Here is a 15,449-nt window from a genome sequence, read left to right on the forward strand (position 1 = left end):
GTTAGAAAGAATGTGAACCAAGGAACAGAAAACTTATGAACTGAGGACGCTAAAGAGTGAGTGCACAAACAAAGGAATTTGAAAGTTGCAAGATGCAGTGTTGTAGGAAATGTATAGAAAATCAGGCTGTGCTTATGGAGAGGGTAAGACTGAGCAACTATCACATGAAGGACCGGCCAGTTATGATACAGACAGAGAAAGCAGGTTTCCTAAAGTTGTGGAATTCAATATGGAGTCCAGAAGACTGCAGTGTGCCCAGACAGAGGATGAACTGCTGTTCTTCAGGCTTAAGTTGGGCCTTGTTATAACAGTGCAGGAAGTTGCACAGATAGGTCTATCCTAATGAAACCCTTTACATTCTTCTCCCTGCATGGTTGATGTAATTGCACCTTCTCAATAAAAACAAAAGTTAATCGAAAGGGATGAATTTTTCAAAGATTGGGGAAATGAGGCCAATGGGGAACTGGAACATGAAGAGTTGAGGCCTATCTTCTTGTGTTAATCTGGCATTTCTTATTCTGCTTATTTAATTTGTACACAAGTAGAGAAAGATAAGTTGAGTAAATTTTTCAAATGATCACATCTTTTTTAAGTAATGCCTTGTGTCTGCCCAAGCTCAGGGAGTTGATCTTTCCTTGTCTTTCTCAGGTTTGACATCACCAATGTCTGTAGGCATTCTGGTATCTTTTTTCCCAAATTGTTTTCCATAGCTGATTTTATGACTTCTCTGAATTCAATTTATACAACTTAGTAATCAAAGCTCTCTGTTTTGTTAATGTTAATAACTACTAATCCTTGAGGAGAAATCAGGGCTGATGACCAAAGAAATCAGGGTGAAATTGAAAGTGGGAAGTAGCAGACATTTTTGGAGAGTGTTCCAGATCTTGAGTTTGGGATTGTGTATCCAGTACTACATGTTGGATAAAGTGTCTAATTCTTCAGACAGTGGAGGGTTGAAGAAAGGTGATAGTGAGAAGATAGAGCTGGATGCCCCCAGTCTAAATGTGAAATTTGTTGATGATGATGATCTTGAGGGCAGAACAAGGATCCTCAGGGCTTGCCACAACCAGCACACTGGGCAAAGCTGGTTCTCTGAATAGAATTTATTAGGAATTGAAGTAGGTTGACTGTGTTCCCATCCTGTTCGATAATGAGCAGAGCTGTTTGTGGCAGCTAGTATAGAGTTAGCTGTGTCATTAACTTCAGACAGATCGAGAAGTATGAGGAAGGATAGATTGCATTGATTGTTTTCGCAGTATTAAAATGGCTTGAACCATTTTGGTACTCCGTTCATGCTGAAAATCTAATTGCAATGATTCTGTAAGTTCCAAGGAAGGTGGACTTCAATTGGGAGGCAGGTAACATATTCAAGAGGTTTGGAGTAGCAAGGTTGGAAATGGAGGGTGGAGGAGTGCAAGGGTGGAGGAGTCAATGTTTGTCAGTGTCTGTCATGTCATGACTGAAGTTTTGGAGTGATTCCTGTCATTTGCTTTTGGTAATTTCTGCATTAAATTCAAGTATGCTTCTTGAAGCATTTTGGCAAATTCATATTTCAATGAGTTTTGACTGGTTTTCTATAGCAAGCAGCTTAGCATGGATATCTGAATTACACAATGGATTTACAAGGAATAACCTTGTTTTCCAGTAAAAATCAGAACACAGTTGACTGGAAATTTAAATTTGGTGCCCAAAGAAGCAATTGTTATTCAGCTGATTATTGATGTTTTAACATAATCATTATACTCATAATTGACGAGTATTAATATAATGAATATACTCAGAAGATGCGGATAGCCTAAAATGATTATCAGCTCCTTACGTGTAAAAGAAAATTGGTCTATTTTAAAATTAGCTTTTTGTCACAAATAGGAACAGATCCCTGATGTGTGGTTGAGCCAGAACAGAAACTAAGTTGATAAAATTTAGCTTCGTAGCTTTTCAGCCAGTAAGCGCGAGGGGGTATAATTGCCTGGATTTGCATTACTGTCCTGACACATGTTTTGGTGGTGATTGAATTGTTCCTGGTTGTAATCTCCTTTACAGCTGAATAATAGCAGATGTGAATGTGCAATATACCCAAGACGTATCTGTGTGTCAGGAGCAACAACCCTACACAAAGCTGCACCTGCAGAAAAGGTGTAAAGCAAAGATTTGTTTTGTAAAAACAAGACACAACCATGTGCTTATTTTACACAGATGCTACCAGCAGCTTCCTGGTACTTGCAGCTGACACATTTGAGCATGATCATTTCTTTATTTTGACTTGCTTTCTTGTAAGAATCCTTGTAACCACATCAGCCATTATATTAGCATTTATAGAAGCAAGCCATTCAGTATGTGGTTTACTTTTCCTTCGTTTTAGTAAACATTCACCAAACAAGTTTCTCCAAACCCCGCTTATGTACTTACATACTTATCTAACTTCCCATTATGTGTCTGTTTTTTCCCTTCAGCAACTTCCCGTCAGATACTTGGTTACATATACTTGCGGAGCCTCTGACGATGCCCTTAGCATCGTCGATGGAGAAGGGAGAGGTTCTGGAAGATTGGAGGGTTGTGGATGTTGTTCCGTGATTGATGAAAGGGAGTAGGGATAGCCCAGGGAACTATCGACCAGTGAGTCTTACCTCAGTGGTTGGTAAACTAATGGAGAAGATCCTGAGAGACAGGATTTATGAACATTTGGAGAGGTATAATATGATTAGGAATAGTCAGCATGGCTTTGTCAAGGGCAGGTCCTGCCTTACGAGCCTGATTGAATTTTTTGAGGATGTGACTAAACACATCGATGAAGGGAGAGCAGTAGATGTAGTATATATGGATTTCAGCAAGGCATTTGATAAGGTACCCCATGCAAGGCTTATTGAGAAAGTGAGGAGGCATGGGATCCAAGGGGACATTGCAGTGTGGATCCAGAACTGACTGGCCCACAGAAGGCAAAGAGTGGTTGTTGAAGGGTCGTATTCTGCGTGGAGGTCAGTGACCAGTGGTGTACCTCAGGGATCTGTACTGGGACCCTTGCTCTTTGTGATTTTTATAAACAACCTAGATGAGGAAGTGGAAGGATGGGTTAGTAGGTTCACAGATGACACGAAGGTTGGGTGTGTTGTGGATAGTTTGGAGGGCTGTCAGAGGTTACAGAGGGACATAGATAGGATGCAAAGTTGGGCTGAGAAGTGGCACATGCAGTTCAACCCAGACAAGTGAACTGGTTCATTTTGATAGGTCAAATATGATGGCAGAATATAATATTAATAGTAGGACTCTTGGCAGTGTGGAGGATCAGAGGGATCTTGGGGTCTGAGTCCATAGGACGCTCAAAGCGGCTGTGCAGGTTGACTCTGTGGTTAAGAAGGCATATGGTGTATTGTCCTTCATCAATCGTGAAATTGAATTTAGGAGCTGAGATGTATTGTTGCAGCTATATAGGTCCCTGGTCAGACCCCACTGTGCTCAGTTCTGGTCACCTCACTACAGGAAGGATGTGGAAGCCATAGAAAGGGTGCAGAGGAGATTTACAAGGATGCTGCCTGGAATGTGGAGCATGCCTTATGAAAGCAGGTTGAGGGAACTTGGCCTTTTCTCCTTGGAGCGACGGAGGATGTGGGGGGACCTGATAGAGGTATATAAGATGATGAGAGGCATTGATCAGGTAGATAGAGGCTTTTCCCCAGGGCTGAATTGGTGGCCACAAGAGGACATAGGTTTAAGGTGCTGGGGAGTAGGTATAGAGGAGATGTCAGGGGTAAGTTTTTTACTCAGAGAGTGGTGAGTGCGTGGAATGGGCTGCCGGCAACGGCGGTGGAGGCAGATATGATGGGGTCTTTTAAGAGACTTTTGGATAGGTACATGGAGCTGAGAAAAATAGAGGGCTATGGGTAAGCCTAGCAATTTCTAGGGTAGGGACATGTTCGGCACAGCTTTGTGGGCTGAAGGGCCTGAATTGTGCTGTAGTTTTTCTATGTTTCTACATGTTTACATTACTCTGAATAAAATAAAATTCCTCTGAATTCTCCTGGATTGAAGGACTTTGGATAGGCTGGGCTTGTTTTCCCTGGAGCAAAGGAGGCTGAGGACCTGACAGAAGTATGTAAGATTTTGGGAAGCATATTGATAGATAGTCAATATCTTTTTTCCATGGCAAAGGTTATCAAAAACAAGAGGCCAGTAAGATGAAGGAGTTTTAAAGGGGACCCGAGGGGTAGGTTTATTTTACATAAAGAGTAGTTGATATTTCAAAGGTGAAATTTTGAGAGTGCAAAGTTTGCATGTTCTTGCCAGGATTAAAGGCAAAGTTAACAGGCATAGGGAACCTTGGTTTTCAAGAGATATTGGCGATCTGGTTAAGAAAAAAAGAGAGGTGTATTAGCAAGTATAGGCAACCAGGAACAAATGAGGTACTTGAAGAGTATAGAAAATGTAAGAAAATACTAAAGAAGGAAATCAGGAAGGCAAAAAGAAGACATGAGGTTGCTCTGGCAGATAATGTGAAGCTAAACCCAAAGGGTTTCTACAAGTATATTAAGAGTAAAAGGATAGTAAGGGACAAAATTGGTCCCCTAGAAGATCAGAGTAGTCGTCTATGTGTGGAGCCTCGAGATGGGGGAGATCTTAAATGTTTTTTGCATCAGTATTTACTCAGGAAACTGGCATAGTGTATATGGAAGGAGGGAAACAGGCAGTAGTGTCATGGAACATATAAAGATTAAAGAGGAGGAGGTGCTTGCTGCCTTACAGCGAATAAAGGTAGATAAATCCCCCGGGCCTAACAAGATATTTCCTTGGACCTTGAGAGAGACTAGTGTAAAAATTGCAGGTGCCCTGGCAGATATATTTAAAATGTCCTTAACTACGGGTGCGGTACCAGAGGACTGGAGGGTAGCTCATGTTGTTCTATTGTTTAAAAAAGGCTCTAAAAGCAAACCAGGTAATTACAGGCCGGTGGGCCTGACATCAGTAGTAGGTAAATTATTGGAAGGTGTTCTGAGAGATCAGATATACAAGTATTTGGACAGCCAAGGGCTGATTAAGGATAGTCAGCATGGCTTTGTGCATGGTAGATCATGTTTAACGAATCTTGTAGAGTTTTTCGAGGAAGTTACCAAGAAAGTAGATGAAGGAAAGGCTGTGGATGTTGTCTACATGGACTTTAGTAAGGCCTTTGACAAGGTCCTACATGGGAGGTTAGTTCAGAAGGTTCAGACACTAGGTTTCCATGGAGAGGTTGTAAACTGAATTTGAAATTGGCTGTGTGGGAGAAGACAGAGAGTGGTAGTGGATGATTGTTTCTCAGACTGGAGCCCTGTGACTAGTGGTGTGCTTCAGGGATCTGTGCTGGGTCCATTGTTGTTTGTTGTCTATATCAATGATCTAGATGATTATGTGGTAAATGGGATCAGCAAGTTTGCTGATGACACTAAGACTGGAGGCATTGTGGACAGCCAGGAAGATTTTCCTGCAGCGGGATGTGGACCAACTGGAAAACTGGGCCAGAAAATGGCAGATGGAATTTAATGCAGCAAGTGTGAGGTGTTGCATTCTGGAAGGACAAATCAAGGTAGGACATACACAGTAAATGGTAGGGCACTGAGGAGTGCGGAGGAACAATGGGATCTGGGAGTTCAGATACATAATTCCCTGAAAGTGGCGTCTCAGGTAGACTTTTGGCATCCTGGCATTCATAAATCAAAGTATTGAGTATAGGAGTTGGGGTGTTATGGTGAGGTTGTATAAGACATTGGTGAGGCCAAATTTGGAATATTGTGTGCAGTCCTTGTCACCTAACTATAGGAAGGATATCAGTAAGATTGAAAGAGTGCAGAGAAGATTTACTAGAATGTTGCCAAGTCTTCAGGAGTTGAATTACAGAGAAAGACTGAACAGGTTAGGACTTTATTCCTTGGAGCACAGAAGAATGAGGGGAGATTTGATAAAGGTTTACAAAATTATGAGGGGTACAGACAGAGTAAATGCAAGTAGGCTCTTTCCACCTAGATTAGGAGAGATAAGTACGAGAGGACATGGCTTTAGGGTGAAAGGGGAAAGATTTAGGGGGAACATTAAGGGGAACTTCTTCACTCAGAGAGTGGTGGGAGTGTGGAACGAGCTGCCATCTGACGTGGTAAATGCGGGCTCACTCAAGTTTTAAGAATAAATTGGATAGATATATGGATGGGAGAGGTCTGAAGGGTTATGGACTGGGTGCAGGTCAATGGGACTAGCGGAATAAAGTTTCGGCACAGACTAGAAGGGCTGAATGGCCTGTTTTCTTTGCTGTAGTGTTCTATTTGGAATGTGTTGCCAGAGGAGGTGGTGTAATCAGAAGCAATTACTATGTTTAAGAAGTATTTAGACAGACACTTAAACAGACAAGACAAAAGAAGGATATGGTCCTAATGTGAGCAAATGGGATTAGTGTAGGTGGGCAATCAGGTTGGCATGGATGTGATGGGCTGAAGTACCACTGATGCTGCTTGTCTCTTGAGTTCCTCCTGCAGTTTATACTTTGCTCCAGATTCCAGCATCTGCAGATTCTCTTGTCTCCATTCTACTACTCCACTGCAAAATCCCTTCAAGGTATACCCACTCTGAAGAAGTTCTGCTCCTGTCAATGGGAGTTCTTTGAGTCCCTCTCACTGTTCTCCCTCTGTCATTTTGACTGTTCTTCAAACCCTACACCACCCCCCCCCCCCCCCCCCCCCAACCTGGCTCCACCATTCCTTCACCCCTCATCTGATTCTACCCATTACTTACCAGCATCTGTCTTACTCCTCCCTCACTTCTATATGCTGGCTTTCTTCCCACTACTCTCATTATCTTGATGCAGGGTTATGATCCAAAATGTCAATTATCCCTTTGCATCCACACAGAAGCTGTTTGTCCCACTGAGTTCTTCCAGCATTTTATTTTTTCTTCTAGCTCTTGCCCATATAGGTTTAATCTGACTTGGCAATGCTTCTTCAACTAAATCTTCTTTAGTCTCCTCTGTTCCAGCTTAAACAATTCCAGTGAGTCTAGAGACACTCTGCCCTTGGAACAACAATTTTCCAGTCATGGCTGAATCCTTATAAATTTCCTGTCCCCTCCCCAGAGCTCATAAAGCCTCATCTGGTGACTAGAACTGTACTCAGTACTGTAGCTGTGGCCTGAATACCTGCTCTTTATTCTAGGCCTTGACCAGTAAAAGGAGAAATCATATACATTATGCTTTCTTCATCACCAGATAAATCTGTCCTGCTATCATCATGGCTTAGTGGGCATTCACTCCATGCTCTCTCTGTTCTGCTACAGTTCTGAGTATTGTGTATTCTGTGACTTGCTTACACTCTCCATATGTTTTATCTCTTCTCCAGATTAATCCATTTGTCACTTCCTCATAGCAACCACACAACCAATTTTAGTATTACTGGCAATCACCTGAATTGTAGCCCCCAATGCTTCAGTCCAAATCATTCGCATATATCCCAAAAAATCAAGGGTACTGCATATAGCCCCCAGGGACTAGAATTTATGTGGATTGTTACCAATTGCTTTCTGCAGTTAAATTTTGCCAATTTCTTTGGATCCCATAGGCTCTAATATTTGATCAATCAGCCATGTTGGACTTTGTCAGGCACCTTGCTAAATGTAATGTGTGCGACATCAAGTGTTCAATCCTCATCAATATTTCTTATTACTAACTGAAAATTAAGTTAGATAGTTAAACAAGTAATTCCTTGTGAGATCTTCCTGTCCTGCTTCTAAACATTGAGTTATGCTCTCCTTCAGAATCTTTTTACAACAGTTTTCTCACTACTAACTGGCCTTGAGTTACTTTGTCTATCCCTTTCTCTCATTGTAAATAAAAGTACATTGGCAAGCTTCCAGTTCTCTGCCACCACTCCCACATTGGAAGATTATCAGAGCCAGCATTATTTCTTCACTTTTAAGATCCTGGGATGCATTTCATCTTGGCCTGGTTATTTATCCAGTCATACAAATGCACTCGTTTTTGGATTATCATTTCCCATACCTCACATTCTGCCTCCCTAATGCATATGGATGTGTCATTCTTCTATTCAGTGAAGACAAATGCCATGTATTCACATTGATTCTGGTCTCTAAAAGAAGACTTGATGAAACTGCAGGTGCATGAAATCTGATACAAAAACAAAGTGCTGGTCAGGTGATGGCTATAGAAAGAGAAACAGATCCCAGACCTCTGTTTCTGTTTCCACAGATGCTGCCTGACTCTGCTCAGTGTTTCCACTATTTTCTAGTTTCATTTCAAGATTACAAGATACTTTTTCTAATTCTACTTCCTTTTATTTACACTAAACTCCTAGCTTTCCTGTATTTTACCTGCCTGTATGTTTTCACACACCCTCTTGGCCTGTTTGGTCTTCTCTCACCATTTCTGTTCTGCCAAATTTCTGTGATCTGTCACCAGTTTTCCTTTTTATTTTTGTTTTTTTCCTGCCTTTTATTTTAATCCTTACCCATGGTAGTCTTGAATTGGAAACATCTTCTTTTCTTTCAATCTATATGTTATTTATTAGTTCTGAACCCTTCCTTGCATGCTTCCCATGACTTTAATTCTGATTTAATGCCTCCCAGACTTCTGATAGATCAATGTTCAGTGTTTCCCTGGAGCATTATAAAACAAAAGATGACCCCAAAAATCATAAAGGAGTTTTGGAGAAGATGATCAAATGCTTTGGCAACTGATAGGTTTTAAAGAGGAAACAATGGAAGGAGGAGGCTGAGACTTTAGGACTTGCTGAAGGCAAGTCTTTGTGTGAAGGAATGATTCAAATCTGGCAAGTTCAGGAGGCCAGAATAGGAGGAGAGCAGGTATGGAGAGTCGTTGTCATTCTGTATGGAAACCGGCACTTTGGACCACTGAGTTTGTGCAATCTATCAAGAATACAATGACATTAATTATACATTAATCACATTTTTATTCACCCCACATTCTCATCAACACTCCCCAGATTCTATTACATGCCAACACACCAGGGGCAATTTACAGTGGCCAATCAACTACCAACCCATATTTCTTTGGAATGTGGGAGCAAGCTTGAGTACTTAGAGGAAATCTAAGAGGTCACAGGGAAAACATACAAACTCCACACACACAGCATCACAGGTCAGAATTGAACCAGATTGCTGGAGCTGTAAGATGGCAATAGCTGCAATGCTGTGTTGTCATGTATCTTTGGTTTGTAGACTTATTAATAGAAGAAACAATGGAAGAATTTCAAAACATATGTAATTTAAAGTCTTGTTTTTGCTTAACTATATGCCAGTACAGATGAAATAGCACGAGAGTGAGGGGTGAATTGGAGTTGGTGCATGTTGGAAAGAGAGAGTTTTGGATGACCTAATTTACAAAGTTAATACCAGGGAGGCTGACCATCCATAAAATGGAAAAGTGGAAATGCAGTTTTCAAAAAGCTACAGAGGTGTGGTCAGAAGCCCACCTCTGGATCAGATGTGCAGCAAAGTTGTGAGCAGTTAAGCTCTGCTGAGGTATAAAATTAAAACTCGACTGACTGTGACCCAACCATGGCCAATCTGAATCTTGATGGCTTACAGTTTTTTTTGGATACCCAATCTGTATCATCATGTAATGATTTTTTGGCTTAACCACATGCGGTTGGTTAGGCAGATTCTACTGAGCCTTGGTGTACTGATTTCTGAAGACTTGTGCCTGATCCTATCGGACATGAGTACAAATACTTGCAGTTTTTGATGTCAGGCTCTTGATGGGAGATCTTGGAATGGGAAAACAGCAGTGAATTAATCAACTTGGGAGAGGATAAGGAGATTTGGAATGAAATAGAGATTGCAAATGTGGAGGAGTCAAATTTTTTTGTTCTTGAGGAGGTTGTGACGATGGCAGAAGAAAAGTAAATGAGACTTTAATCTTGGCCTTCTGCTTCTATTTCTTTTAGTCTAATTCATTGATCCAAGGTTATTGCTGCATTAGTTATCTCACTTGTGATGTAGGGTGCATATTTGTTGGTTTTGCCCTCTTCACTTTTTAAATAAAGTTACAACATTTGCACTCCTCTAGATTCACTCCCATATGCAAGGATGATTATATGATTGTAGCCAGAGTTTCACAAATTCCATCTTCCTCTCAGAGATCCAGAGTACAATTGCTTATGTAGTGGATACAAATGCAGAGAGCTTGGGTATTTCTGTCGTACCCTCTGCATCCACAAGACCTTTTGGTCTAGGTCAGCAATACTGTTCCATTTACTCCCTTTTTAGCTTTTTGCATGTTTATGTTTTACTTCAGCTGCTATTTGTATATCCATTATCTTTCCATTATCTATTATCCATTATCTTTTCCCTTTTTAAAACATCAGTTATATTTTCTATTTTGTTTTGTGTAATTCTCCACTGCATGAATAACCTTGCATTTATCACAAACCACATTATTCTGATTAATTTTAATCTGTCATTTAAGTGAGTTCTACCTTTGTTTCATTTCCTTTCCCTTTTGAGATAATGTATCTAGTCTTTACCGAAACTATCTTTTCTTAAAGCATTCCCTTTTGCCAATTAGTTTTTGATTGAGTCCACCTGGGTCAGATCTAACTCATTTAACTTGGCCCTTATTAAGTATTTCCATATTTAATTGTTGTTTATTCTTTGCCTTAATTCTTATAAATCTAATGATCAGGTAATCACTGTTTCCCTGATTTTGTCCTGTTGGAGCCCACTTCACTTGCTGCACCAGTAGTTGCAGTAGATCCAGTAGTTGATCTATTACTGCTTCCTTCCTGTTTGTCTTTTGACAGATGTTGCCTGATCAGCTGAGTATCCCTACCCTTTTCTGTTTTTATTTCTGCTTCCTTGTTGGAGTGGAAAGAGTAATCACACATTTTGTATTTTGGGAATTGCACCTTCTCTTTATACTTTACGTGGTTGCTTTACCATTCTGTATTGTGCTTATTAAGTCCCTGGTACTGCCACTCAATCAATATTGCATCTTTAATTTGCTAACAGTTGACCCAGTTGCACTCTCTTAAAGCTTGCATTACACCAATCAGGCACACCTTCAGACTGAAAGGGAGGCAATGTGAAAACTGATTTTTTACACTCATTTAGTTAATCTTTTCCAAAAACTGACGGGTGTAATCAAGCTTGTCAGGTTCTTACTCAGCTTAATTTGGTGCACTTTGTGCTGCAGATAGCCATTTAATTCATCCAGTCTCAGTAATTTTGATCTTTTGCTGTAAATTGGACTATCCCTGGCGGGATTGTTAGTTTTCTAGTGTACTCTCATTGAACACTGTCACTTATTTAGGCAAAGTGAATTTCTACAAAATGGTTTGAGTGTTTGAATTAACCCAGTGTTTTAATAACCACATAAATTAAATTCTGTGGCCTGTTCTTTGCTGTACTTCTGTCCTCCAAAGATAACCTCTTTCTTTAAGCATGGTTATTATTGAAATATATTTAGCTTGGTCTGTTGATCTTAATGAACTTGTGCACCACTTGGAAACTATGATATTGGTTAGTTTGGCAGTTTGATCATCTGTTCATTTGATTTTCTGATCATGTTTGCTGTCTCCTTCCCAGGAGAATACGGAACGTGCTAAGCATACTTTTCGGCCTCACCGACATCACCTGGTTTGTAAACTTCTTTTTCTTCCATTTTCATAGTTGATATCAACTCTATCTGTTCTCATTTATTTTCTTTTTATGTTTATGTCCTGTCTGTTCGAAGTGCTAGCAGCCAAAGGGTTAGTACTTCAATTCCATTACTGGTTCTGGTCAGCCTTGTGCAGCTCACCTTATAAGACAAGTTATTTAACTGAACAAGGCATTATGGTACACTGGCTGTAATTTGTTTCCAAAGTTGGCCTGCTAATGAACAGCAATTCTGAGAAGAAATTAAGTCTTCAGGTCATCAGCGGGCTCCATTTTCAGAACACTTTAGTACAGATCTTTAGTCTGTGCTTCTGGATGAAAAGCTGTATTTTAACTAAATGCAAGGAATGAGAACAAATGAAATACGATTTGTTAGGCCATCCATATTTGCAGTTTAATAAAATCGCAGCTGTGTTAAATGGCTGTGCAGTCTAATACCATCAAAAAGCCAGAATGAAAGCGGATGAAGTACTATTTTTAAGGATTTCGATGTTTCCTATTTAATAAAATTTCAGCAGTGATGGTTGCTGACTAGGTTATGGAAAAGAGTGTCATAGAGTTATAAGGAGTGGAAACAGGCTCTTAGGTGCAACCTGAGCTTGTCCCATTTTCCCCATATTTCTCTAAACCTTTGTTATCCATGTATCTGTCCAAATGCCTTAAATATTGTAATTGTACCTGTCTCTACCACTTCCTCATCCACTACCCTCTGTGTGGTTGGGGGGGGGGGGGCGCGGAGGGGGAGACTTGCCCTTCAGAGTCTTTCTCTTCTCACTTTAAACTTATTCCCTTCAGTTTCAGACTTTACAATCCTGGGAAAAAGACAGCAACCATCCACCTTATTTATGTTCCTCAAAATTTCATAAAGCTCTGTAACGTTACTCTTCGGCCTCCTTTGTTCTGTGGGAAACAGTCCCAGCCTATCCAGTCTCTCCTTACAACTCAAGCCCTCTAGTCCTGACAATGTCCTTGTGAATCTTTTCTGCATCCTCTCTAGCTTAATCACATTCTTCCAATAGTGTGGCGACCAGAACTGCACACAGTTTTCCTGGTGCGTTCTCACCAATGTCCTGTACACATGAGTGAACCAGATGAGTTTTTGTAACAATACAATGATTTGGTGATTTTTGTTTTTCTTTGTTTTAATTCTAGATTTCTAAATGATCAAAATTTAAGCCCATACTAGCTGATTTTTAACACCAATATGATTGTATTTTTAGCTGCAACATGAAATTATGGAAGGGCATAAATGCTGCCCTTGCAAGCATTGTCTTTTTCCTGTAAGTGATTTTTCCAAAAAAAAGCCTGAACCAAATACCTTTCACCCACTTTCACCCAACCAAACCACCTAGTTAGGCAATGTCCTCTTTTCAAAATTCTCATCTATGTTATGAACTCCCTCCTTTTATCTTTACTGTCCCTATATCTGTAATCTCCTCTGGACCTAGAATCATTATTAATTTATCTTGAATTTTCGAGTGCTACATGTCCTCACATATATTATGGGAGAAGTGAAGCTAAACTCTGAAATTCTATATCAAAATAGAATTTCTCTTCTCTTGCTTAGAAAGTTATTTCTAATCCCAAACTCTTGACCTGTGGAAATTTGTCAGATATATGTCCAATAAATAAAACTATTCCTGGTAGACCCTGAGTTTGTTCCTGTAAATGACCGAGTATGAGATCTTGGTCTTCAAACTCAATCAACCAGAGGCTATGCTGGCACATTGAAAGCAGTTGGTGAATTTCATCATCTGTTGAGTTTCAGGCCCATCCCTCAGTATGCTTCAGTGAATCAGTTGATAGCTTGGATAAAAACAGAAAAAGCTGTTTTTTTTATCCCCTTTTTTTTAACCTCTGGGAATGGAGGGGATCCTGGCCTGATCTGCAGGGCATCCTCTCCTGTTGTGAATTTCACAACTCCTACTTATCCAGTATGTTTCTTTTGTATATTTTCTCACTCTCTAACTGCTCCCGAATAACCTTGTTTACAGTTTGTCCCTATGGTCATCCAGGTTTTACCCTACGAGAGACATTCCACACACACCCCCCCCCCCCCCCCCCCCCCCGCCCCACCTTCCTACAGCTGCTTTTGTCTACTTACCAGTTCTGATGAAAGGTCTTCGACCTGATAAGTTATCTCTTTCTCTTCTCTGCTGAGTATTTCCAGCATTTTCTGTTTTTATTTTAGATTTCCAGCATCTGCAGTTTTTATTTTTTCACTGGTATTATAATTCATCTCATAGATGCAGGTACCACTTACCAGCAAATTTCTACTCATTCTTCACATTAATAAACTGGTGAAGTCAGGAAGTGGTGATTGGGCATCAGAGCTATACAGTAAATTTATTGCATGTGACTACAGTCTTCCTGAAGGTTGGGGATGTCTCCAAACTTGCCAACACATGTAGAAATTGTGTTGTAACTTAAAACTTGGTTTAATTGTTGCTGTCATTTCTGTATTTGAGTATTATGCATATGAATCATATTGACTGTACTTGGCTTACTTTGACTGGAAATTAGGGAAAGCAATTTTACATAGTACAGAAAAACGTCAAAAAATTTATTTTCAGTTGTTTGCCATAATTGAATAAAATCTTCACACAAAACAATGAAATTTTTGCACAATATCTGTATTTCAGACAAGTTGATTAATCTGCTGGGATTTCAGATAAATGTTTACTTTTTTTCCCACAAACTAATGATAAACAACAGGGCAAGTATATTCCTCATTTTGATGCCAGGAAGGAAGGCTTTCATGCCAGGACCGTGATTTTTTAAAAAATATTTTCCTTCCTGTTTCTTATTGCAATCCATTGCTATACACGTCTGATCAATTAGTACGAAATTGCTGTCCACTGAATAGTAATATGAATGAATTTTTGCAGTTAGAACTTGATGCTGGTATCAAATTACTGTGGTATCAAATTACTGTGGGGGTAACTCTCAATGACCTCCTATTAATTAGGTTACCATTTTTCAAAAGTGATTTCAAGAGTGATAAAATGATTCTGATTGGTCCCTTAAGATACTGATTTATTTTTAAATGTAGTTTTAAAAAAAAACCCTGCCTTTTCTGAAAGGTAGCAAATAATCCTATGACTTGCCAGTAATCAGTTGATAATCAACCATAATAGAGGGTCTGAGTTATAGGGAGAGGTTGGCCAGGCTAGATAAGGTGGATGATAACAGCCTAGGGTAACATCCCCAGGGTAGGGGAGTCCAAAACTACGGGGCATAGATTTAAGGTGAGGGGGAAAGGATTTAAAAGGGACCTGAGGGGCAACTTTTTCCACACAGAGGATGGTGAGTATATGGAACGAACTGCCAGAGGAAGTGGTTGAGGCAGGTACGATAGTATCATTTAAGAAGCACCTGGATAGGTACGTGGGGCTTAGAGGGATTTGGGCCAAACACAGGAAATTGGGACCAGCTGGGTGGGCACCTTGGTCAGCATGGACTCATGGGGCCGAAGGGTCTGTATCCATGCTGTATTGCTCTATGACTCTATGCTCTATGACTCATAACTTAGGGTTTTCATTGCACTTTATGTCGATCGTATATAACCCATGAAAAGTTCTGTTTTGAAGCAGAATAGTTGAACGGTCAGGCATTCCTAAAATGTGTTTCTGTTCTAATTTTGTTTTTCTCAAAGCACTCTTCCCTTGATGTGGGTGTGCCTCACAGAAGCAGCCCAAGGAGAAAAGATCTTGTGGTTTGTAAAATAGCAATCTGTGTTGCTTGTTGAGCATTTGCATCCAGTCTTTAATAGTCTCCAAGGAAATGATATTTGCAAATGGGTG

General features: G+C 40.2%; 1 protein-coding gene across 1 annotated transcript in view; it reads left to right on the forward strand.

Moving 5' to 3' along the window:
* Positions 1-15,449, forward strand: part of LOC127574522 (leucine-rich repeat flightless-interacting protein 2-like) — a 200,185-nt gene that overhangs the window by 62,838 nt on the left and 121,898 nt on the right. Inside the window, 1 exon segment of the mRNA XM_052023564.1 lies at positions 11,575-11,629. Within this exon segment, the coding sequence (XP_051879524.1) occupies positions 11,575-11,629 (55 nt within the window).

This window comes from Pristis pectinata, chromosome 9 (assembly GCF_009764475.1).
Source record: "Pristis pectinata isolate sPriPec2 chromosome 9, sPriPec2.1.pri, whole genome shotgun sequence".
In the NCBI taxonomy this organism is placed as follows: domain Eukaryota; kingdom Metazoa; phylum Chordata; class Chondrichthyes; order Rhinopristiformes; family Pristidae; genus Pristis; species Pristis pectinata.